Source organism: Equus caballus, chromosome 24, assembly GCF_041296265.1.
Source record: "Equus caballus isolate H_3958 breed thoroughbred chromosome 24, TB-T2T, whole genome shotgun sequence".
NCBI lineage: Eukaryota > Metazoa > Chordata > Mammalia > Perissodactyla > Equidae > Equus > Equus caballus.
Genome location: NC_091707.1, coordinates 51,707,455 through 51,733,375, shown reverse-complemented (window position 1 = coordinate 51,733,375; position 25,921 = coordinate 51,707,455). Strand labels below are relative to the sequence as shown.

The 25,921-nt window shown below is 43.8% G+C and overlaps 1 protein-coding gene across 2 annotated transcripts in view; it reads right to left on the bottom strand.

Moving 5' to 3' along the window:
* Positions 1-709: 709 nt before the first annotated feature.
* The window catches only part of AK7 (adenylate kinase 7), a 59,851-nt gene continuing 34,639 nt past the window's right edge, over positions 710-25,921 (bottom strand). Inside the window, exons 8-18 of one of the 2 annotated variants that reach the window (XM_023628350.2) lie at positions 23,790-23,880; positions 22,854-22,931; positions 21,840-21,989; positions 18,839-18,967; positions 17,149-17,278; positions 11,269-11,397; positions 11,108-11,176; positions 6,778-6,975; positions 4,286-4,506; positions 1,184-1,342; positions 710-902 (exon numbers count right to left, since the gene is read on the bottom strand). In XM_023628350.2, coding sequence (XP_023484118.1) covers positions 864-902; positions 1,184-1,342; positions 4,286-4,506; positions 6,778-6,975; positions 11,108-11,176; positions 11,269-11,397; positions 17,149-17,278; positions 18,839-18,967; positions 21,840-21,989; positions 22,854-22,931; positions 23,790-23,880 — 1,393 coding nt within the window. In that variant the 3' untranslated portion in view covers positions 710-863. The remainder of the gene's footprint in view (positions 903-1,183; positions 1,343-4,285; positions 4,507-6,777; positions 6,976-11,107; positions 11,177-11,268; positions 11,398-17,148; positions 17,279-18,838; positions 18,968-21,839; positions 21,990-22,853; positions 22,932-23,789; positions 23,881-25,921) is intronic. The other variant, XM_023628351.2, reaches the window with a different exon arrangement.

Sequence of the window (25,921 nt, the reverse complement as noted above, 5' to 3'; positions counted from 1 at the left end):
GAGCTAGATAGAGGTGAGGCGTGGACAACATCATGAATGTACTCAGTGCTTTAAAATGGTTGCAATGGTAAATTTCTGCTGCGCGTATTTTGCCACAATAAAAAAAATAGTGCAATTATATTCAGATTACATTATTTAAAGGGATGAAATATATATGCCATTAAAATAAACCTAAACTAATTTCTCATTCCGTGTAATTCTGGGAATTGTGGGATTTTTGGAGCTGGGAAAGACCATAGGGATTGACTGCTTATGCTTAGATTGTAAAGTTAGTTTGTGGAAAATATTCAGCGACTTTCCAATTATCACAAATATGAGAATTATTCGTCCTGTTACATGAATTTTTCTACGAAGAGCTTTGCAATTCTCCCTGACTCATTGACTGGCATACTGACCCTGGACTCAAAAAGCAATCTGACTTAACGTGACTCAGAAAGCATCAACTGCTCTAATTTCTTTCCATTTCTAACACCATTGGTATTGGGGACATAACAAATCGCATAAATTCATCAGCCGACATGCTAGAATAATATATAGTCTGATTTTCTTCATGCTACAAATTAAATTATTATAAACATTAGTGTACAGAATACTTAGACTAAGAATGAAACATTAAATCAATATTCGTGCCATGAGCTACGCACAAATACGTTATCAATTTACCTTTCAAATATAGTTTTAATGAATTAGTGACCCATTGCCATTGAGCTTTTTATAATGATTCTACTTAATAAAATATTTATTTGTGGGAAGAAAAAAAGAATTTTCCAAAAACTGAAAAAACACTTTTTTAAAGCAATTTTTCGGATTACAACGTTAAACTCATCTCGAGCTCTGTGAAGTGACATCAGATCTTTCAAGTTTCACTGCGTTTCAGGATTGTTCCTGAAGAGATACTCAGCCTGTAATCGAGAGAAAGGAGAAAAGCCAAGTCAATAATTTAGAAGATACTATAAGATATTTATTAGTCATATATTTGTACTATTAATGTTTACAATTTAAAAATGAAATACATGAATCTTTTACTTTCAAATGAGTAATGAAAAACCTTATTATAAACTGTGAAGGTGTTAGAGGCTATTTCCCAGATAACCAGACACGCAATTTCTCTATCTCAACTGGCTTTCCACATTTTATTTTCAAATTGATATTTTTTTAAAAACCCAAAACTTAAATCTCTTACCAGGAAATCAATGGGATCATCCGGTCTGACCTTACAACACTCATTCAGACCCTGCATAAGCGTTGGCATAACGTAGGTCATTAAATAATTCCTCAGGGGAATAGACTGGGCCTCCAGTAATTCTCTTTCTTCTCTTTTCACTTCCTCTAGTCGTCTGTTCTATAAACAGGACATTTGGGGGAGGGGGTAAACAGACAGTCAGAAAGGAGCGAACACTTTCACACGACTCACCCCAGAGTGCATTAGAACCAGAGACTGCTCTAAATGTGCACCATGTCGCAACAAAGATGACACTTCCAGTCAGCAAAGAAAAGATGTAAATGGTGTTATAACAACTGCCTAGTCATTTAGAAAATAATAAAACTGGATCCCTACCTCACTTCTTCAATGAAAATAATTTCCAGCTGCCCAGATGAAGCAAAGTAAAAGAGAGAACAAGAGAAGTGCTAATAGAAAGTCTAGAAGGTATTGGTCTGGTGGACATGTGCTAGTCCTTGCTCAGCATACGGCTCCCCCTCTCAGGAATAATAATTCCAGATTTCCTTTGAGAAATCTCCCTTCTCAGCCTAGCAGTTTAGGTGGGACTTAAGGTCATTAATCCAGCCTGCCTCCTGGCCATGGACGTTAGCTAATGACGGGCACATTGGGCAGATCCTAAGGATGACGACAACATGGAAGGCAGAGCAGAAAGAAGGATCCCAGGTCCTTGGTGACACCATCTGAGCCACTATATCAAGCCTCACCTAAAGCCAGCTCTATCCCTGGACTTTTCTGTTATGTGAAACCATACATTTTCTTTAATTCTAAGCCATTTTGAGTTTGCTTTTTTTATCACTTGCAAGATAAAGAGTCCTAACTGATATTATTTGTTTGAAAAGAGGTCTTGGGGCCAGCCCCATGGCCGAGTGAATAAGTTCGAATGCTCTGCTTCGGTGGCCTGGGGTTTGCCGGTTCAGATCCCGGGTGTAGACCTACACACTGCTCATCAAGCCATGCTGTGGTGGCATCCCACACAGAAGAACTAGAATGACCTACACCTAGGATATACGACTATGTGCTGGGGCTTCGAGGGGAAAAAAAAGAAAAGAAAAGAAAAGAGGTTTTTCCCAGCAAGACAGCAATGGGAAACCAAACCCAGAAATCAAAATGGGAAAAAGATGGATGGATTTGACTTCATATAAATAAAAAACTTTTTATAGCCAAAAAAAACCCACCATAAATGATGTTAAAAGATAAATGATGAGTTGAGAAAAACTATTTGCAACATATTATAAAAAGCCAGGATATAATGGGAGTACACACTATTTGCCAGGCACTGTCTGGGTATTTTTACATATATTGGCTCTTTAATCACCACGGTGACTCTATGAAGCAGGTACTGGCATCATCTTCATTTTACAGATGCAGAAACTGAGACAGGGAGTGACTTGTGCAGGGCCACATACCTGCACGGAGAGCCGAGCAAGAATTGGACTCTAGCAACATAGCCTGGGAGACAGACTGTTGTCTCCCGGGGCCATTCCTGTTTCTATTACACGACCTTATCAGGAGCTGTTCTTACAAAATCATAAGAAAAAGACACATAGCCGAAACCCAGGCAGAGAAATCGTGCAACATAAGAAGAAACATGAGTGCCTACCTAACACAGGAAAAGTTGCTAAATTACTGATCAGAGAAGTGCACACTAAAACGACGAAATGGGTTTTGGTTATCAGATTGGCCTCTGTGAGCAAAATGGAGAAAGCGGGGTTGGAGGAGGTGTAGGGAAACACACGGTCAGACAGGATGTGAACTGGTTTATCCCCGCTGGAGGGCAGTTTAGAAATGTGTGTCAAAAATTAAACCATGTCTAGTCTGACCTAGCAAACCTTAAAAATTCACGCTAAGGAGATAATCAGGCACTCCAAAATGTGTGCATGATGACTCCCTTCCTGCCTGCCTTCCTTCCTCCCTCCCTTCCTTCTTTTCTTCCTTCTCTCCCTCCCTCCTTTCTTCCTTCTCTCCCTCCCTCCTTTCTTCCTTCTTTCCTTACACAAATATTTGTTAGGTGCCTATCACATGCCAGGCACTGTTCTAGGCCTTAGAAATATAGTAGAGAAAAACACAGACAAAAATCCTTATCCTCATGTAATTTAAATTCTGTGCAGGGAAAAGACAATAAATGAGACAGATATACAAAATATATAGTACATTAGATAGAATAAGGGCAAAGAGGGAAATTAAAAAGTATAAAAGGGAATATGACACGTTGTAGGGAGGGGGCAGGGGCTGAAGTTTGAAACACGATATCCAGGAAAGGTCTTATTGGAAAGATGACTTTTCACCAAGACTCGAAGCAAATGAGGAAGTTGGTCACCCAGATGGTGCAAAGAAGGGCACTGGGGCATTATTTGAAACTGGGAAATACTAGAAGCAGGCAGGTCACAGAGGACCTTGGGGGCCACAGAAAGGAGTGGGCCTTTGCTGTAACGGGGATGGACAGCCTGTGAAGAGTTTACACGGAGACTGGCCATGGTCCATGTGTATTTTAGAAGGGTCTCCTGGCAGCTGCACAGACACAGCTTGGAGATGGACAGGGGTGGAGGTGGGGAGACCAGCGAGAAGGCACCACGTATTTCCGGCAAGAAACATTGCCCCTGACCAGGAGAGGTGGAGACCTCTGGGTGGATCTGAGTGCTATTTTAGGAAGCAAATAGGGAAGACTCAGGAATCTGGGGAATGAGGAGGATGGAATGAAGCTGACCACCCAGGGTAGATGGGTAAATCGAGGAAAATCAAGCAAAATCACAAGGGTGACATGCAGCAGATGCGACACATTCACACGGGTGCATGTTATTAATACTACTGGCAGTGGCTGGTTATTGTTATCATTACTATTTATACTAAGCAAAAGACCCTGGGCAGCTTTAAAAAAGTAGTACATATGACAAAACAAACAAAAACAGAAAAACAAAACAAACTTGTTTGGGGCATTTCTGTGACATTTCTCTATTAGCAAGATAAGAAGTGCAACTGGCTTAAACGACTCTGCAGGGCCCCCCCTACTACCCATCCACATGCACACACATACACACACATGCACACACACACATGCGCACTCACCCACTCCTCCCAGCGAGCAATCTTCTCTGCCATCTCCAAGGCTTCCTTGCGTTCGCGTTCCGCTTCCTGCATGGCCTCCCTGGCCAGGCTTTCCTCGGCAGCTCGCCGCTCCTCTTCTGCCTTTTCTTCATCCGTTAAACCGTAATTTCGAGGCTTCCCAATCTCTTTGATGAGCTGTTTGATAGCAAGTCTGTTCTGAGCATCTTCAAGCTTTCCTACATCTTTAAATACCAGGAGAGAGGAAGGGGATCAAGGCATGCTTACGTTCTCAGCCCGCCTGCCATGGGGAAAATTCGTTACTACTACAAATGGGTGATGGTAAGTTATGTAAATTACCACATTGGGGTTTCCTTTGCTAGTTTCCAGCACAGTTCAGAATTGCTCATCTCAATGGCAAATATCAGACCGGTGTCTGGGGGTCCCGGGGAGGAAGACTGGGACTCGGTCTTTGAGTTCTGACAGTCACTGTTGATTTGACGGGATGGATGGGGGAATGGACCTCCTCAAAAGGAATGAGTTCTCCATTCCGGGAAGCATCCAAGCGGAGACTGGGATACTTCTATGGGGCTTTCCTCAGAAGGAAGTCCCGCTCTTGTTGGAGGTCAGGCAGGCTAACCTCCAGGTTTCTGCTGTTTTCCGTTTCTGAGAAGCAATGATTCTGGGACATTTTTTTGATTCATTAAAAAATTAACCATTTCGGTTAGCCTACTTGAACAGGAAAAAGTCCAAATTCCAGAATATCTGACCAATGTTAATATCAAGACCAAAAAAGAAGAAAGAAAAGCCTGTTGGTAACAACGAGTTCCCCCGCAAAGTCACAAGGTAGTAAATTCTCTATCACTCTCTTAGGTTTGCTCCGAAGGGGTCTGCATAGAAGCATTTTGGGGTGGTCTGCCCTGTGGCTGAGTGGTTAAGTTCTTGCGCTCCGCTTTGGCAGCCCAGGGTTTCGCAGTTCGGATCCTGGGTGCGGACATGGCACCGCTCAACAAGCCATGCTGAGGCGGCGTCCCACATGCCACAACAAGAAGGACCCACAACTAAACATACACACCTATGTACCAGGGGGCTTTGGGGAGAAAAAGGAAAAAATAAAATCTTTAGAAAAAAAAAAAGAAGAAGCATTTTGGTACTGAGTACCTCCAGACCTTCCTCTGGGTAACCTCTCACCCTGCCCCATGCACAGCCCCGCTGTGCTCCCCTCCCCCACCCCCAGGTTTGTACTGTTTCACCTTGACCTAGACTAGAGGCACCACCTGGTTCTAACACTAGAAGAGGGGAAGACCAGGGCCAATGTATCAGTTGGTGGATGGCAGCGAGCCCATAAAAAAGCAAAAAAAAAAAACCACCCCAAAACAAAACAAAAAACCCCTCACATCTGCCAGCTCTTCGTTGCCTGAGCTCTGACATTTCAATGTATTTCTCCTCGTTTCTTCTAGTAGGGTAATGACAGCCTTCACGTGCTGGCAAGTGCTCTGAGGCATTTTTGAAAAGGTTCCCTTTTGGAGGACAAGCTCATACAGAACAATGCTGCCCCAGCAATTCTTCTGCCCTCACCCTGGCGGGGGAGAACCGCCCATTAGACAGGGATGGACACCTAACCAAACCCTGAGCTCCGACTTGTCCTTCTAGGCATGCAGAATTAGGACGGAAAGAGTCACGTCCAGCTCTCAGTTTGGCTCCTAGTGTGACATGGAAACTTCGGGGCTGTAGGGTAGCCCCAGTACCCCACATGGGCCAGAGAGGGGAGAGAGGTGCTGGTCCACAGAGTGAGAGAGTAAAGAGATATTGAGAAAGAAGTGGAGTCCAGAGATGCAGAGAGAGAATGCAGGTGCCAGCATTTTTCCAGGGCCCCATTCCAGATCCTCTGGGGCTGGGCTGCATTCCTGACCATGACACCCTCCCCCACCATGGCCATCCTTATGATACATTTCTGCCCTTTGCTTTTACGTTATCTCCTGGTTGTCAGTGTGGAGATGAGACCAAACGTGACGGGTACAGAATGAGACAAGAACACAAGGGCCACTCATCCATTCCTCCCCATCATTTCTGTCTTTCTCAACGTTTCTCCCTGGGGGGGTGGGCTGCCCTGTGTAAAGGTCAGGAGAGGCTCTGTGAAGAGCACCAGTGCCCTGCAATGCTATGGGGACAGAATGCTATCCTCAAGGGAGCTGGGAGAATGGTGCAAAGCAGCCGGCAGCAAACACACATATCTTTGAAGTCCCCTTAAATAAATGCCAATTTGGTATTCGACTTCATAATACATCCATTTGTTTTCATGTAACAGTAACACCCCCTCACCACCAAATCCTCAAGTAGAAGGACTCCCCAGGAGGAGTGCCCTGTTTATCCTGTGACTTCCCCAGCCCTGGCACATGATCCTACTTCCCTGTCCTCCCCCAGCCCTATGACAGATGTGCACCGGGACTGGCTGGGGGTCCTGATACTTGGCAGTGGCTCTCCACATTCACATTATCCTTGAGTTCATTTCATACCAATATGTATCGGGTGGATGTCAAGTTCATCAAAATAGTTTAAGACAGTCTCATCTTCGGTATTGATGTCCCGGTAGTTGCTCAGTGACCGGAGGAACCAGTCTTGGCTGTAGTGGGTCCCTGCCACGACGCTCTCCGGCAGATTCATCACCCGCTCCTTGAGGAACTCATCCGAGGCATCCAGGGCACAGACGAACTCTGGGGAGAGGAAGAAGCTGCTGAGTTAACCCAATGACAGTGGAGCTAACTAGTGGGTGCTGGTGGACAGGACACTGTTTAACCAAAACATCTAGTTACCAGCTGGAACACCTCATGTTGCCACAAATGGCCTGACAAGTTGGCCTTCTTGCTGCCTCTCATGGAGGATAAAAACATGCACATCGCTGATGTTTTCAGAGACTACCCTTTGAGGCCCAACCAGTTGGTCTTTTGTGAGATCTATTATCTTTCTTTCCCTCCCTCCCTCTCATCCTTCCTTTCTTTTTTCTTTCTCTGCTTCCCGCCTTCCTTTTCATAAAAGCAGCAGAAATTGTAAATAGGAAATCTCTAATAACCCTGTGGTGTCTATCCTTAGCCTCCCAGTCAAGTCTCACCTTGCCTCTTTGCCAACCCAGTGTCACAGGCTCTCAGAGACTCATGACTATGAGTGAAATGCTCTGATTGCCTGTTTGCCAAATTAATGAAAACGAGGACTCCTCTTGAGATTTTAATTTTCCATGGATCCAGCTCATTTACTGCCATTGGCTATGAAACAAACATCTATGTTCAATACAACATAGTTGGCGCTTAGTGAATGTTTGACACGTGGATCATATTCATGATGGTGATCATTTCATCGACCTGTGATGTTCTTTTAAATTATAAAAGTACTTGTTTCTCCAGCTTCTAAGACAAGTTCAATGGATATTTTCTGAGTGAATGAATAAATGATTAAAGGGCGGATCAGTGAAACAAACTTTCTAGGTGAGTTACCATTCTCAGATGTTCTCAACAGGACCAGAGTGCACTGGTGGCCAGATCAGTAGCCAGGTGTCTTGAAAATAACTTGCTGCCTATAAGAACCTGGCAAGGGCCAGCCCGGCGGCATAGTGGTTAACTTCATGCGCTCTGCTTCCATGGCCTGGGGTTCGCTGCTTTGGAACGCAGGTGTGGACCTACACACAGCTCATCAAGCCATGCTGTGGTGGCGTCCCACATGCAAAATAGAGGAAGACTGCCACAGATGTTAGCTCAGGGCCAATCTTCCTCCAAAAAAATTAATTAATTAAATAAAATTAAAATATAAGAGCCTGGCAAAGCTTGGGAATGGTTTGATTTTTATTCTGAAATTGTATTGGTTTGCCACATAATAATGCCATTCCCACTTAATTGCATTCTATTAAGGCTTCTTGAGTGGGTGAGAAAAGAAAGTGAACCCGGCAGAGCCCAGAGCAGGGTATGCACGTTAGGTGCGTGGAAGACGTGTGAACAATGTGTTAACAGTGACAACAAAGGCTGAAGACACAGCTGACAGAATAACCTATTGATTCATAACCAAAGTCTGATACGCTACCACTATTCCACCTCTTTTAGTTGAATATAGATTCTCATCTTTGACCATTTGATTTTCATGAGTAGCTATATTTTGAAAAGGAAAGGAGGCATCTGGATGATTCCTCGAATGCTGGTATAGTACTTAAATTGAAATAATGTCAGTAAATTCACTGGAAATTGAATCTGTTTAAGCTCCATGGTGTCAGACATCTAGATGAAAATTTAATTCTGTTAATAATCTAAGAATTTCAAAATATAATACTCTTATCTTCTTTTCCAGTGATTGAGAGAAGGAAGATTCCAGTTAATCAAATATTGTGAATAATAAGTGATATACTTGGCTTCCAATTTTCAAAGAATTTTAATGTGATAAAATATATTTCCCACTATATGGTATTTGTTTTTTTACATCTTTTCTCTTAAATGATTCAGGAAAAACTTCAGGATTTTGCAGTATCTCAAGATATTATTCAGAATGTCTACTGTCCTTTTACTGGCTAACTGTGGATGGCAAGCAATAGATTTCTGCCTGGTAAGGTGATACATAACAAGGAGGTCACTGTATTTCGCTATTTGGAGTCATGTGAAAACCTGTATTTTAACAAAATTTCCATATTCCAGGTAGGTACAACTTCAAACTTGTCTCCTTCAACTAGGAGATCTGAAAAGAATCAAGCTGGACATAGGCTAACAGCAGTGGAAAAATGCAATGATTTACCAACAAGAGATAATACCACCTAGGAGTGGGTTACCGTAGATTCGAATGTTTCATCATTCAAATCAAGCACTGACCGATGCTTGTTTTAGTCATGCTTTTTATTTTCTGTATCTAACGATGTTTTGACATCTTGGGGGGTACTTACAGACCCAGGGAGAGACTGCCCCTTCCAGGCCTAGCTAATACCTAAAGATGGTAAACAACATGCTTGGGAGCATGCCTTTCACAGGTGAGTCAACCAGCCCCTTTACATAACTCACACACCAAGCCAATATTTCCCCTGCCTTAAGTCATCCCAGGGCCAGGTACCAGACAACTAGAAGCCAAAGCCCACTGGAATTACTCAAATTAGCCAATTCTCTAAAAAAGCTGTCACCTCCGCCCTGCCTTGTCTTTCCCATGGAAACCCCAATAGAGACTATGTCCAAGACTTTCCCATCTCCTGCGTCTGCCTCCTGACCAAGCCTGGTGCCTCCCCGTGTGGCCCTGCATGGTGTGGCATGCCCCCCTCGTCTGGGGAAATGTGAGTAACAAATTCTTCTTTCAATGGCATTAACCTCTCATGTCATCACTCAGTCACCTCCATAAACTAAAATTCCAGGGTGCAAATGAGACGATGCTCTAATTTCTTTCAGGAAGATAGAAAATGATGACAATTTCTGGAAAGAGGGTAATTTACTGAGAAGAGATGAAACATTCCAAATATATTACATCTGAGACATGTTTGGACTGTGTCTAGCAGAGAGGGGGCAGTCCAGGGGACCACGATTAAGCATCATTCATCATTCTACTTCTGAGTCTCCATTTCCTTATCTCAGGGAGGGGTTTCATTAATTCTGTTTTTGGAAGCAGTGGAGTGAGAAAACCTGAGTTTGAATTTAAGCCCTCCTATTCACCAGCGAAGTGGACTTGGAAAAGCCTCTGGGCTTCAGCTTCTGGATCAGGTAAACATGAGAGTAATTCCTGATTTGCAGGGTGGTGGAAAAGTGTGTGGTGCTGGTCACGTGATAAATGATCAGTTAAGCTGAATTTTAAGCTGCCTCAGCGAGAGCATGAGGATTTATGACGAGGTTTGCAATGAATGAATATTGCGCAGAAGTGATAAACTCTCATAAACTGGACAGACCTGATTTTTCAGAGTAATCAACTTTACTTTTTAACCTTTTCTGAGGCTAATACATAAATTAATGGGAAATCTGAGACAAGTCATCCCTTTGGCATTTCATGCGCCTGCCACAAGTTTCAGAGCCCTCAGGCAAACAATAAATATCCATCCCTGACGATGACTGCTTTCTGGTGGTCTCAGTACTTCCAGAAGCTTCCTTGAAAGCTGTGCCTGCACCCAGAGGAGGAGAGGATTACAGCCATGAACTGACTCCCCCCAGGGACTTTGACACAAGTGAGCAGGCCCTTCTGAGTTACAACCTTGTGCTAAGTTGCTGAGAATAGCTGTTGTTGTATTTACCAGGTGACCAAAAATTACTTTCTACGATTACACCTCATGTGAATCGATTTTTAAAAAACTTTTTAAAGTTCACGGCAAGGTCACAAGAAATGCCTGCTAGATACTCAGTGTATCCTTTTTCGTGGAATAAGTTGTTGACACTTTGCTTTCAAGGGTACATTGTGAAACCTCTGTATAAATATGTGATAAAACAGTGAACTGAAGAGCTTTTCACCCAACGAGTCTCAATTCTGGATTCTGGATGTCTCCCGGAAAAGATGAGGACATCGCTAGCACCTAAAATACAGGAAGGAGCAATGATCCAGTCCCTGGTGGTCTCACCAACGGACTCAGAAGTCAGGGCATCGTCAGGCTACGCGTTGTTTATAACAGGTGGGAGGAGCAGAAATGAACATTCTCCAGGGGACTTCTGTCCATTTCAGAACTTTAGTATCCCTAATATTTACCCCCCAATGCATTCTCTAGTCTGGAAGTTTGTGTTTAAGCATATCGTTCTACTTTTTTCCTAAAAGACAAGATCTACTTTATTAACATGAAAAAGATGGTTTGGGTACAAAAGAGATATCGAATGGCATTCCTTTAAATATGACCTTGGAGAAATATTTTCAACTTACCAGGTATGATTAGTCTATCAAAGGGAAGCATTTTGCCTCTGACCTCTTCTTCCTCCTCCTCATCTTCTTCTAGTAAAACAAAATATACATCATCATGTTTATTACATGTTATTACATGGATAGCTCGGCGAAAAATTCACATATTTTTAACTCAAACTTACGATTGAACAGGTCTTTGGCTTGGTCGTAGGTCTTTGGGAACCCATCTAATACATAACCTTGATTCCTACAAGGCATAGATTTTAGCTTTTCTTTTATAAATCTAATTATATATTGATCTTCTAGTTGGCCTAATAAAAAGAAAAAAAATATTACCGTGGAGTCACATTTTACATAGGGGTTACCTTCTAAAGTCATCTCAAAAATTGTTGTGTAGTCAAAGTTACCATGGAAAATCTCTTACTTTTCTCTTAAAGTTAAAAATCCGTGGTTCTGTATTTTGGACATGACACATGAATTCTGAAAAAGTAGGAGAACCCAATGAGCTTGTCTACAAGAAAGAACAGGAGCAAATGCTCTTCTTGGCACTTCCAGAATGCTCTTCTGGGGTCACAGCTTTTGGGTTAAGTTGACTGAAGAGTAAGTAGAGAAATCCAGAGTGTTCCCACTTGCCAATGGAGTTTACTCCATTCTGTTTTGATATTATGCCGCTTTAACCTTAATATATAGTAGTAATAAATGCTTCCGTTGTGAGAGTTAAGCGAGATAGTATTCACGTGTGTTGCTAACGTACAATTTATTCATAGGAGGTGCTCAATAAATATCTGCTGCGTTTGAATAAAAATAAAGCTTGATCTGACCCTCACAAACCCTGTTCTCTTCAAAGCTGTGGAAAAGAACATGGCGCCCCTGCTCCCTGAGTTTTCTCACCTTGGCCCCACTGGAAAGTTCTCTCTCAGGCCCTGGATGCCAGGTTCCTGCAGTTGTTTGGGGAGTTTGTTCTACAACTGGCACAGCGGTTAAAGGACAACACAACGTAGCTCCACCACAATATTCATTTATCATTCCATGGTAATTATTGGACACCTGTCACTTCTAAGACACAGCCCTGCCCCTACGTTGCTTAGTGCACACAGTACAGTAACGTAAGTTTGGCAAGTTTGAGAAGATCTCCAAAGCTCTTTCTAGGGTATGCACTGTACTTTTAGTTTATCAGGGGGCCTTTATATAAAATAAATAGTTTTGGGCCTTTTTTTCCTACCATTCTATTTTTTTTTTTTTTGAAACCAACTGCAGTGTGTGATTTTTCTCTTTTCTTAAAGATTGGCCCTAAGCTAACATCTGTTGCCAATCTTCCTTTTTTTCTCCCCAAAGCCCCAGTGCATAGTTGTATATTCTAGCTGTATGTCATTGTAGTTCTTCCATGTGGGATGCTGCCAAAGCATGGCTTGATGAGCAGTGTGTAGGTCTGTGCCCAGGATTCGAACTGGCAAACCCTGAGCCACCTAAGCGGAGCACATGAAGTTAACCACTCGGCCACAGGGCCGGCCCCCCCATCATTCTATTAAAGACAATAAAATGATTTAATTAAAACACCTCTCCTGGGCCAACCCCGGTGGCCAAGTGGTTAAGTTCAGCGAGTTTCACTTCCATGGCCCAGGGTTCGGTTCCTGGGTGTGGACCTACACTGCTCTGTTAGGACCATGCTGTGCTGGTGGCCCATATACTAAAAAACAGAGAAAGATTAGCTCAGGGCAAATTTTCCTCAGCAAAACCAACAAACAAACAAACAAACAAACACCTCTCCTTTCTTCTATCTCTCATTGTTATGTGAATCATTAGACAGTAATTGATTCTTTCAATTAGACAATAATTGTGTCTTTCAGAAATTTATAGCAGAGTAAAAAAGAAAAATAATCAAAGGTATTATTTAACATAATAAAATTCCTTGAAATGATTTGACATTAATTCCCAGGAAAGTTCTTAATAGCGCAAAGAAATAAAGCCAAAAAAAAAAAAGTCAAAGGATTCCCTAATATTCAAAGACAAGTTTTATCGAAGCAGTCTATTTTCAATTTTCAAAGGCTTCGTTGGTAAGGCGGAGGCACAAACCCAGAAGTCTGGCTTTGGTCCCCTCCAACGCATCCCTGGGTTTCTTTCAGGCAGTGGGTTCTGCCATTCGTTTCTGTTGGCCTCAGAACATAAGTGTTCAGGGTGCAAGAAGGGACCTCCAGCAGCGGTGAAGGATAACTGAGGACTGTGAGCGCACAAGGGGCCAAGCGCAGGGGCCTTTCTCTGGAGAACACTGACCTGAGTCGGCGTTGAGTTCTTGGCAAGGGGACTGTCATTTCTGCTTTAAAATGAATACTGGACAGCCTTTAAAACTCACGGCTGCTTCTTCTTCTTTGAAAATTTTAAGTCTATCTTTCAAATACCAGAAATGTTGAAAATGCTACTATTAACCCATATTCATAATCACTAAAACATGGTTTAAAAATAGATAGCTGCAACCAAGTTTTAAAAATAATCCACGGACAGTGTAAACACCAGGAAATGCATACCTTCACAGCCGTTTCTCCCACCCACTTTTTATTTTCAAACTCACAGACAAGTTCAAAGACTATTTTAATGGTCACCTGGAATGCCACCAGCTAGACTCAATGACCCCACAGCGCTTTTGAGATACATAAGGAGAGCACAAAGAATCCTAGCTAGCGCACTCTGGGCTGTAACCACGCCCCTGCCTCGGCTGCACCATCAGAGGCTCTTCCGAGAGGACTAATGAGTAGGACACGGAGGTGCCTCGCTGGGAGGTTGTGAAACTTGTCCTGCTAGAATCATTGCAATCATATGCTAACCAGTTGGGTCAGATGAGGGAGAAGCGAGCTAACCCGTGTCCGCCTGCTGTGAAATTGCTATTGTAGTTCCGTGCAGTGGGTTCAAAGGTCTTGCTTTATCCAAACATAATCGAGGTCCATGTTCTAGTTTCAGGTAAATATGAATAGGAAGGATTTTTGGACCGACTTGAAGAAGACAAAAATACCTTCCTAAGGTTAAAGGGGATGGAATGGACTGTTCCAGCCCTGTGGGCAGCGGACGGGTGGGCATACCACAGGGAGAGGGGAGACGGAGGGATGCTTGCTGTTCTGAAGACTTTCCGTTCCCCCAAAGACCACTTCCTCTGCTCCCTCCCAGGGCCTCTCTGGAGAGAGGCTGCTGACCCAGTCTGACCTCTCTTGCATGTGAGGGAAGAACAGAGTCTTCTGCCAAGGGCAGGCTGTCCTTGACCTTGGGCGCTGCAGTGACTGTTCTCAACTCGGTACTGTCTATGCTATAATTCTTGTTCTATGTGGTCACCTCCCTGGGCATGAAAAGAGCACAGTCAGTACTTCACAGCGTCCTATTACATGATGTCCTTGGATAAGACTTTTCGGTCCTTGCTATGTAAGTCTCTGCCAATACGTATTGTCCAGTGTTTGTCTCATCCTGTTGGCCTGAATAATAGACGTTCTCGCCTCTCCTCCAAGGGCGACATAGTTCACTGCCCCCAGAGCCTTGTTTCTGGCCTGATACCTCAAGCTTCCAATGTATGCATACATGGCCATGTATACCTGGATTCCTAAAAATTCCAGTCCCCAGCCCTTAACGTCGCTTTGCCTGATTTCCTTCCACAGGTGTTCTCACAATGGAATGTCTTATCTTGGGTTTTTTCTCTTCCCCCAAATGGTGGGAGCCAGGACTCTGTTAGACTCTAAAACCTGGACAGTGACTCGTAAATGTCTCCTGGGCGAGATGGAGACAGTGTTACAGCTCCGAGTATTAATTTGTGTTTTTTTATATACCTTCCTTTTCCTCCGGGAAATCTCTGGAATTGTAAATTCCATTTCCTCATGGCCCAGCCCACATCAAAGCAGAAACCAAGACTCAGATAATCAGATAATTAAGTGGACACTCAGTGTATGGGACAAAACCACCTCCTCCACCCCCAAAACCAGACTGGAGTGGGGGAAGGAGGTGGAGGGGTAACCTGGGCCTCAGAGGAAAGCATGGAGGGGGTGGAGTCCTTGAAGATGAGCAGCTGGGAAGGGGACCACCTGGGTGATGGGCCAGAAGGCCAGAGAAGGGGCGGGCAGTCCAGGGCAGAGCCTCAGGGGAAGGCGGTGGGCAGTCCTCAGGGGGTGGATCTGTGAGGGGCCCACAGAAGCACATCCCCAGGAAGGAGCAGCAAGCGCCCACGCCATCCCATCGGCCCCCCAGGGCCAGTTTACACACCTCTCCTTCTCCCCTCATCCCCACCTGCCCCAGCCCAACCCTGGAGGATCAGAAACAGCCACCAGCAAGATGGGAGGAGTAAGTAAGAGGAAAAAACACAAACGTGCTTGAGGGGGTGGCCAGGGGTGAAACCCTACTGAGTAAGAGTCCAAGCTGTTGGTCACATTGGACCGGTCTACGGATGATACTAGTACAACCAATTTGATGGAGGATCTCCACTAACTATAGAGATGAAATGGTGGGGCTGGCCCCGTGGCCAAGTGGTTAAGTTCACACCCCTGCTTAGGGGGCCCGGGGTTTTGCTGGTTCAGATCCTGGGCGCAGACCTAGCACCGCTCATCAGGCCATGCTGAGGTGGCGTCCCACACAGCACAACCAGAGGGACCTACAACTAGAATATACAACTATGTACCAGGGGGCTTTGGGGAGAAGAAGAAGAAGAAAAAAACAAAAAGATTGGCAACAGATGTTAGCTCAGGGCCAATCTTAAAAAAGTTAAAAAAAGAAATGGTTTTATTTTTCTAATAACTGCTACTGTTTTCCTGCTGGGTAGCAAGCTCCCTTACAGACATGTCAGTTCAAAACCCAGTTTGTGATTCTTTGATTAGAATGGACTTTTTAAAACAAGAATCAGCAAAGAGGCTACTCACTTATCATCTAAAAGTTGCAGTGGGACCCGCCTGAAATTCCGCCGAAGGGTGGGGAAAGAATGAGTCTAGAGTTTGAGTTTAAAGTGACACTTGACTGTGATTACTTTGTTCAAAAACCTGGTTTATATTACCAAGCGAGTAAGACAATTTTTCCATTTATTTGTATTTCTTCCTACATGAATTATGGGTCCATGTTATTCATTTATTTTTTTTTTTTTGTATTTAGGATTTACTGATTTTCTTATTAGTTTGCTTGAGCATTTTATATACTAAGGATATTAACTCTTTGTCATATTGGTGGTGACAAATAAAAATGGCAAGCAATAGGATATATTGGAGCATATGAGGAAGCCATTTCGTGTAAACCTAATTTGGCCTGACCTCCAAAAGGGCCTGACCGAGGCTGTTGAGCACACATTGTATATCTGCTTTAGAGATTCCCTATGGCAAGAACAAAGGCCCTTGAGATAAAGGTGCAACTTCCCTCCCCCTCCCAACGTTGGAATTTCCTTAAGGGTTAAGCATCTTTCCTTAGGCTAGGAACTGATTGCTGCGCTCACCTATGACCACCCAGCTCGAGACAACAGCCTTGCCTCCTGCTAGGCCCTATGAGATAGCAGACCCGCTACCTGCTGTGTCCATCAAGCACTGTGCCAACAGGGCAATCTTGTGACTATTGTGGGAGGGACATTTCAGTCATATGTGAAACGTCCTGTTTGGGGGTATACAACCACTCTGTATACCTCACTTCTTTGGTGCCCTTTCTTCTTTTGGGAAGAAAGGCCCTGGGCCATGGTCCTCAGATTTTAGTTCAGAATAAACTCACCCAAATTTTCATTTATAGATTGGTTATGGATTATTTTCGTCGACGGTGGCAAACATTTTTCTCCTGGCTTACCCTTTGCCTTTTAAGTAATGATTTCTGATGCTTATGAAATATTTATGACTACACATTTGATTTTTTTTTTTTTAACTTAGGTAGTTCTTTCCCATCTTATGGTCAGATAGTCACCAAAACGTTAATGGTGATTTTTTTTCCTGGGGTAGGAGATTATGAGTGAGATTTCTCTGTGGTTGTTATAATTTCTGTACTTTACTTTTTCTAGCAAACAGTCTTTCATAACAAGAAAAAAACACTGTTAACCAGACCGGCGCAGCCCCATGCTGCGTGTGCGTTACCCGAGTTCTGCTCCATGCTTTCTTTGATGCCGTCCAAGAGCTCCTGTGCGTCTTCCACATTCTCCTCTTCCTCCTCCTCTTCACCTTCTTCTTCGCCTTCCCCTCCATCTTTAGGTGCGACAATCGCCTCCTGCATACCACAGGGATATTCAAGTTGGATGATGCCTGCGTTGATGCGCTACTCACAGATCCACTGACAAGTGATCCTGGAAAAGGCTGGTACCCAAACAGGGAACGTGCTCGAGACAGGCGTCGTGCGTAAGTTGTCAGGATGTGGGTATCTGCAAAGATGGATGACAGCCTCGAGGCTTTTCTTTCTCTATTTGAGGAAAATAATCTATTTCTGTGCTAATGCTGGAACTGCTTAAGAATCAACACTTTTCTAGTGTCAGGTTGTACCTTACTTGAAGGAAACACGTTTTGTAGAAATCAAGACTTTTAGTAATCACTTATGGAAATGTAGGTCAGTATCTACCATTCCCAACAAAATGATAAAAAGCAATTAATTGGGGAGAGGAAGGGGAGACAGAGCAAGGAGGATTTTTACGGCAGCGAAACTACTCTATATGATATTATAATGGTGGTTACATGTCACTATATATTTGTCCCAAATTCATAGAATGTACAACACCAAGAGTGAACCCTAATGTAAACTATGGACCTTGGGTGATAATGACATGTCACTGTAGGTTCATTGATTGTAACTACAGTCATGCATCACTTAATCATGGGGATACATTCTGAGAAATGAGTCCTTAGGTGATTTTGTCATTAAGCAAACATCATAAGGTGCACTTACACACACCTAGACGGTACAACCTACTACACACCTAGGCTGTATGGTACTAACCTTATGGGACCACCATCGTCCATGTGGCCCATCGTTGACTAAAGTATTATGCCTCGCACGACTGTCACGGCCTACTCTGGTGGGGGATGTTGATAATGGGGAGGCTGTGTGTGTTGGGGGGCTGGCGGGCTAGTGGATGCACAGGAAATCCCTGAACCTTCCTCTCAATTTTGCAGTGAACGTAAAACTGTTCCAAAAAAATAAAGTCTTTTCTTAAAAAAGCAGTTAATAAACAGTCTGATAATACCCTGAGATACATACATCAAGGAGAAAAAAACCTCAGAATGTTCCAGTTGACAGAGAGAATACAAGATGGATTTTAAGCAACAGCTGGAGACAGACTAAATTTCAACGGCAACCCATGAAAGGCGCTTCCATCTCACAGAGGAAAGTCCTGTGGGATGCTGTGTTTTCATAACCGGGGACAACAACAAAATCCAATTAAAATAATAAATCTCTTTGGAGGGTGCCATGTAAAATTAGTGGCTTCTTTATTACAAAATGAAGAAAAGCATTTTTTTTAGAGATTGGCATCTGAGCTAACATCTGTTGCCAATCTTTTTCTCTTTTCTTTTTTTTTCATTCTTCCTCTTCTCCCCAATTCCCCCCCAGTACCTAGTTGTATATTCCAGTTGCAGGTCCTTCTGGTTGTGGCATGTGGGATGCCGCCTCAGTGTGGCCTGACGAGCGGTGCCATGTCCGTGCCCAGGATCCGAACCGGCAAAATCCTGGGCCACGGAATTGGAGCGTGCGAACTTAACCACTCGCCGACGGGGCCAGCCCCCAGACAAGCATTTTTTAAAATAGAAAAATTCCCAGTAACGTAGTTAAAAGTGTTACCAGTTTTGCTATGGCTTCGGAAATGACGTCCTTCAACTTGATGTGGTGCAGTTTGTAGTGTTTGGACAGTGCTTCAGCAATGCTGGATTTTCCCACAGCAGGAGGCCCGAGAATGCAAATCTTGATGGGCTGAAAGGAGAGAATAAGGTTCATGTAGCGAGCTCTGAACCATCTGTAGCCCGTGTTTTATGTTAGGGGTGTGCCTTCTTGAAAGTCTCCGGATCGGATCCTGCAGGCTAACTCTCGCGCCTCCCTCAAGACTCCAGAGTCACTTCCTCCAGGTACTTAATGAGCAGCTACTATGTGCAGGGACCTGGGCATGGCGGGGATACCACACTCAACAAGAGGTGCTCAGGGATACCTCCAAAGTACTAAAAAGCAGTGTTCGGGTATTACATGCTAACAGTTTCACGCTTACTGTGTTACTCCTGTAAAGATAACAAAGAAAGAGAAGAATCTCTGGTCCGGTGTAGAGGGTGCTTGATTTCTTGCCTCAGGAATATTGTTTCTGGACTGAACTTTGTCTTTAATTATACTTTCCTTTATAACACAGTTAATTTATTCCAGTTTTTAAAAATACAAATTTGTTTTTTTTTTTAAAAAGCCACCATTTCTTCTGCTGAAAAACTTGCTTGAATGCAAAAGAAGCTCGGTCATCTTCATAATCAGTGAGTCAATGTCTACTTCTAACAGAAATAAAAATATCAGTAACAAACAGTCATATCTTTCAATGTGGTCCAAACAGTGGTGAAACTGAGAGGTCTAGTATTTTGCAAGACAAATTTTAAAATTTAAAAAAAGTTTTTAAAAATCATGCCAATGCAAAGGATTTCCATTGGCAGAGTGCCCGTATGATTAAAGATTACATAATTTCATCCACGAAGTTGGCTATTGGTATTATGACTACCATTTGTCAGGCGAGGACACCAAGGCTGGGAAGGAAACAGGCAGGGACGTTGCAGTGGTGCTGGGCGAGGAGTGGTTCCTCACATGACTGGTTCCACTGGGTTAGGGACAGACACTTTCAGGGGGATGGGAACCTCCAAGATGGCAAGGAGTGGAGGGAGCAGGTGTCAGGAAAGCAACTCTGGAGCTGAGTCTGGATGGGCAGGGCTGGGCTGCTAGGTGGCCTTGGTGAATGCTGAGGTCCAGCTGTCAACTGAGCAGGTTCACATGCCTCGTGCTGTCCACACACCAAGGGCGGATCTGTCTCCTGGGATAGGCTCGCCTCATCCACGTACAGAACCAGAATGCCAGCTTGTTCACTTATAATGAGAAGGATGACTGCCAGGGAACTCAGCACAGTCCAAGCGCACACGTCTGGGACATTTACTCCCTCAGGGCAGGCGGGCATGGAGGGTTGCTGATGGGCTTTGATCAGAATGAGGAGAGCTAGATGAACGGATGTGTAGCAGCATCAGGTCAAAGTGGCTTGATGCATCTGTCTCTGAGACAGGGACAACTTTGCTTTGCTAAAGCAACTGGGATGGTGGAAGCCCTAGGCTCAAGGCTCCATCTTTTTGGATGTTGCTGGTATGTCACTATCTACACTGCCCTCAGGAGTGTTTCCTGTTCTATGCTACTATGCTGACCAGTGCCCCGAGAGATGGATAGACTGTTTAATTTTTACACATGCTTATTCTTTCCTTATTCCTTCTAGCATGTTCTGTCCCATCTTGTTAATCAGGAACCATATGGTCTCTTTTTTTTTTTTTTAAGATTTTATTTTTCCTTTTTCTCCCAAAGCCCCCTGGTGCATAGTTGTGTATTTCTAGTTGTGGGTCCTTCTAGTTGTGGCATGTGGGACGCCACTTAAGCATGGCTTGATGAGCAGTGCCATGTCCGCGGCCAGGATTCGAACTGGCGAAACCCTGGGCTGCCGAAGCAGAGCGTGCAAACCTAACCACTGGGCCACGGGGCCAGACCCAGGAACCATATGGTCTCTTTAAGGCGTCTTGTCTTATCTCTACCCTAACTGTGGGTTGTTTTACAGTTGGCCCCCAGAGGACAATAGCAGTCTACCCTCCTGAGTTGGGGTGATGTATGCCCTAGGGTAGTCTCCAAGAACAACCACCACAGGTATCTCAGATGCTTAAAGGGGTCATTGTTCCTTTTGCTAAGCGGTACATCTTCTACTTATTTTTAGTGAGTAAAACGTTTTTCAGGAGAACCTGGTTCTGAGGATATAATGGCGACACTGTACCTGCTTGTATGGAGTGTTCCCATGCTCAAGGGTAATTACGTTTATGACGCACCTATTACTCATATCTTACTCTACAGTTTTCAAAAGACTTTCTCACATGTTATCCACTTCCATCCTAGGAACGCTTTCCTTGGGTAAATCCAAAGATCTGGGCAAGCGTGCATTTCACTGATTTCGGAGAGGGGTGCGGTGGCTCTGCAGTTAGGCCCTTCTGGTTAAGTTTGCACCCTAGCTAGTTTGACTCCCTGACTAGCTGTGTGACCTTGAAGGCTAAGGTCACATCTTTCTGAGACTTCCTACCTAAGAATTCCTACCTTGAAAAGTTGTGATCGAGCTTACTATCATATTGTATTTGTGTCAAGCATAACAGTTATTATCTATGTTAACTTTAAAATTTTTAATACAGTTATGAGTTGCTTAACAATGGGGATACATTCAGAGAAACGCGTCGTTAGGTGATTTCATCATTGTGTGAACATGATAGAGTGCACTTACACAAACCTAGATGGTACAGCCCACTACACACCTAAGCTGTATGGTGCCAACCATGGGACCACCATTATATATGCAGTCCGTTGTTGACCGTAATGTCATCATGTGGCACATGGCTGTATTTGATTGACAAGTATTAACATAATATACATGTGGATTGTTAGACCTGGACAAATGGGTCAAATCTGAAAAAGAACTTGAATTTAGAAATTTGAAAAAGAAAGTTCTTCCGCTGGTATAATTATACTAAAAGTTTCACTTACTTTGTCTAAATTAGAAGCTTAAACAGGAAATGGTTATACTTACCAATAATCCTCTGCTTTGCTTGTACTCTTTGAGGATATTGTTGATATTTTCCACAAATCCTGTTTGGGCAACCCATCGAATGTTAAAATTCTCCTTCACAAGGAGTGCTTCCATTCTCAAGTGGACCAGTAAATGGTCAAGACACTCTTGCTAAGAGATAAAGGAATAGCAGTGATTTGTCTTTTTTCCCCTTCATTTTTATGGTTATAACAGACCAAAATCCACTGCAGTTATTAAAGAAAAAATACATACATTCACAAAACAGGAAAGTCAACTAATCCGGTACTAAGCATGGACAGAGCACCCACTGGGATACACTGTGACACTTCTAAACTCACCCCACAGCCGCTTCCTCACGACAGTAGCAACCTGGTTCTCATCATTAGACATGCAGCTCAAAGAAGAGGAATATACTGGAAGTCTAAGTATGGGTTTCTGTATAAAAAATTTTAATTGTATCTACTTTTTGAATAGTGTAATCTCGTGGTTCAAAATCCAAAGGAACAAAAAGTATAGAGGAAAACACTCCCTTTGACTGCCATCGCTACCCACCAGTTCTGCTTCTCAGAGGCAACCAATGACATCACTCCTTTCAGAAACGTTCGCAAACGCACTGTTTTGATGCAATTTATTCCTAAAAAGAATTCCATCCCAAAGCAAGCTCGAATAGCCCACTGCATGACAAAAACTACTGGTTTTTGCTGTAACAGAATCAGAATCTCAACCTCTCGTTTAAATTTTAGAAAGAGGTCAAGAGAATACACCCAGTGTTTGTACAGCATTTTACATATTAAACAGCTTTCAATACATTTTCAACCAAGACCTCCGAGGGTCTTTCAGAAAAGAAAACAGGCTCAGGCTGCAGAAGAGAAGAGTAAGCTGCTTGAGGTTAGACATCTAGTTACAAAGGAGGAGCTGAAGGTGAGCTTGGAAGCCAGGTATTCCGGCCCCAAATCTCTCAAGAACCAAAACATTTAGGAAAGCAGCAGAAAAAAGAATCTCTAATATACTAACTGTTAAGTCCTTGGTTAGGAAAGCATTTTCTTTGGGTATTTTCTGGATTTTCCCAGGGCCAGTACTTTTACTGATGCACTGTTAGAGAAAAATAGAAATGTTATTTGGTTTACTTGTAAGATTTTAATATAAAATTTCTCAAAGGAATGTAAACATAACTGAATACAAAAGAAAATTTGCAAAGTAGAGGGGAGTGCACTGAGGGTATTCACTGGTTTATTTGTTCAGTGCACATTTAAGGATCACCACGGCATGCCAGGGCCTGGAGAGAGGAGAAAGGTCTCATCCCTGGCCTCCAGGAGCTCCCAGTCTGAAAAGGGAGACAGATGCATGTACACAGAACTGTAAGGTCTGCAGCTCAGCAAAGGGGATGCTGGGAGTACAGGAGAGAGGTGACCGGCCTGTGCGGGAGGGGGGCGGGAGGTGGGAAGGAGGCAGGGAGGGTGCAGAGGAAGGTATCTGAGCTGAATCTTAAAGACAGCGGGAGTGGCCGGGGGAAGGGCCCAAGAAGGCTGCACTCACCAGGTAGCTGGGCTACAGGTGACAGGTGGCTTTAGCCAGAGTGGCCTGGACTGGAGAGGGAGCCCTCACAGGCCTGGAGTTCCTGGAAGCCGCCAGTAGCTCTGGTGAACCTGACCATATCAAAACTTGGGGGCAAGTGTCCACAGCCACATTGTAGGATCCCGGTGTGTGATGTGTGTGTGTCTGAGCCCTACAGTGGCCTTTCCTGCCCGCTCTGTGCATATCCTGGAGAAAGGCCATTTTGGGTTGTAATTTCCCAACACATCCTGCAAAGTGCAGATAGCGAGTTTGGTTTTAAGGATATTCTGTTTGAGGAGTCCCCCGTCTCATGAGCACTCCTGATTCCATAACTATAGTTTGCGGGGGCAAAACAATTTAAGAAATGCCGTCAAGTCTGGGATGAAACAGCGGTACCTTGACAAAGTCTTCCAGGGTATGAACAGATTCGTCCACAGCAACCAGGTAACGAACCTTCGGCACGTGGTCTATGACGTTCTGTATCACACTGCAGATCGACAGGGACAATCACCACCGGAGAGGAAAAGCAGAAGAGAGGCAGTGAACTGAATTCCCTGACCAGCACCCTGGGGGGGCAGGCACGGTGCCTGGTGCTTTAGGAAGTTATCTCAGTCCTCCTCCGACAAGGCCAGGGCTGGGATGATGGGCCGCCCTCTGCAGATGAGGAACCTGCTCAAGAGTTAAGTGACGTTTCTTGGGTGGAGGAGTTATTGGGAAAGTCAAAGCCAGATCCATCTGGCTCCACATTTGTCTAGTGTACTGCACAGGGGACCTGACCTCCAACAGGGCTTCAGTTTGTCGACACAAATAATCCATAATCAATCTATAAATCAAAATTTATTATGAGCCAAATCTGAGGACTAGCCCGGGGTCTTCCTTCCCCAAGGAAGGAAGGGCACCAGAGAAGTGGGGTGTACAGAATGGTTATATACCATCTTGGAACAAAGAGCACGCATCACCTATGACAGGAATGTCCCTTTTACAGTAGTCACGAGATTGCTTTGTTGGCACAACAGATTGGTGGACAAAGATCAGTGGTCACAAGGTGAGCACAGCAGGTCAGTAATTAATGCTTAGTTTAGGGAGAGATGTTTATCCTAAAGGAAATGCTGATACGGGGGAGGTTACACCCCTATCTTTAGGGGCATCCTTCTTGTCTTTGGGACACAGTAAGTATTTAAAGCAGATGTATAGTTGGCCTCGTGGCGCAGCGGTTAAGTTTGCACGTTCCGCTCCTCGGCGGCCCAGGGTGTGCTGGTTCGGATCCCGGGTGTGGACATGGCACCCCTTGTCAAGCCATGCTGTGGTAGGCATCCCACATATAAAGGAGAGGAAGATGGGCACCGATGTTAGCTCAGGGCCAGTCTTCTTCAGCAAAAAGAGGAGGATTGGCAGCAGATGTTAGCTCAGGGCTAATCTTCCTCAAAAAAATAAAAAAATAAAAATAAAAATACAACAGATGTACAATGCATGCTCAACAGGTCACATCAGGCCCTTTTGGAAAAACAAGATCAGGCCAAATTAGTTTGAAAACAAATGGCTTCCTCATATACTCCAATATATCCTACTGATTGTCATTTGTTTATCAAGTTTATGAAGTCTGTCCACCAGAGGCTCGTTTATGTCTCACAACAGCGCTTTGGGGCAGGTGTTTCACAAAGTAAGACGCAGATTCAGAGAAGCCATGGCTCTGTCAAGGGACCGTGCAGGGAGGGGACCTGAGGTTTCCCACCCTGGAGTAACAACGATTACCAACATGTCTGAGTGCTTAACTCTGTGTGGGGACCGTGCTAAGGGCTTTGCAGGTGTTATCCCATTGAATTTCCACAACCACCCCATCAGGTAGGTACTGTTGTTATCCTCATCTTACAAATGAGAAAATCGGACAGAGAGGTTAAGCAACTTACCCAAATTCACACAGCCAGCAAGAGACAGAGCACGGATTTGAATACACATGAAAGAATTCCAGAGAGAAACAATAATGACAAGAAGTCTATCATGAGGACTGTCAACTCTACCTCCATTTTAGCTTCCTTCTCAGCAAAATGAAAATAAAACAAATGTACACATCTAAATGTCCATTTATCATTTAATTTATTTTAATTTCTCAGAACATTTCAATTTTTTTGCTGCTTTCTTTGTTAAATATTTGACAATCTTCAAAGAAACCTGTAGGAAAAAATGCTACCGAGAGGGGCCCTGGGTCCTTCTGAAAGGGAATAACTGAACTCTCTAATTTATCTGTTTGGAAGTAAGATGTTAAGGACCAGTGCTAAGTATTGTGTGTTAATAACGTGAAAGATTCGTTCACATCTTTGAAACCTGACAAGGTCATAATGTAAAGTCTCTGCAGAACAGAAGGGTGCATTTCGGCCCCCACGTCTGGGGTAGATGCTGCCTGGAGCAGGTCTAGGTTTCTGTGGAGTTCGAAGCTTATACAATTCAGGGGATCTTTCTTTAAGAAAAATTATAAAAATTTAAGTTTAGGGCCTTGGAAGAGACCCATGCAGGTGAAAGGTCCTGAAGTT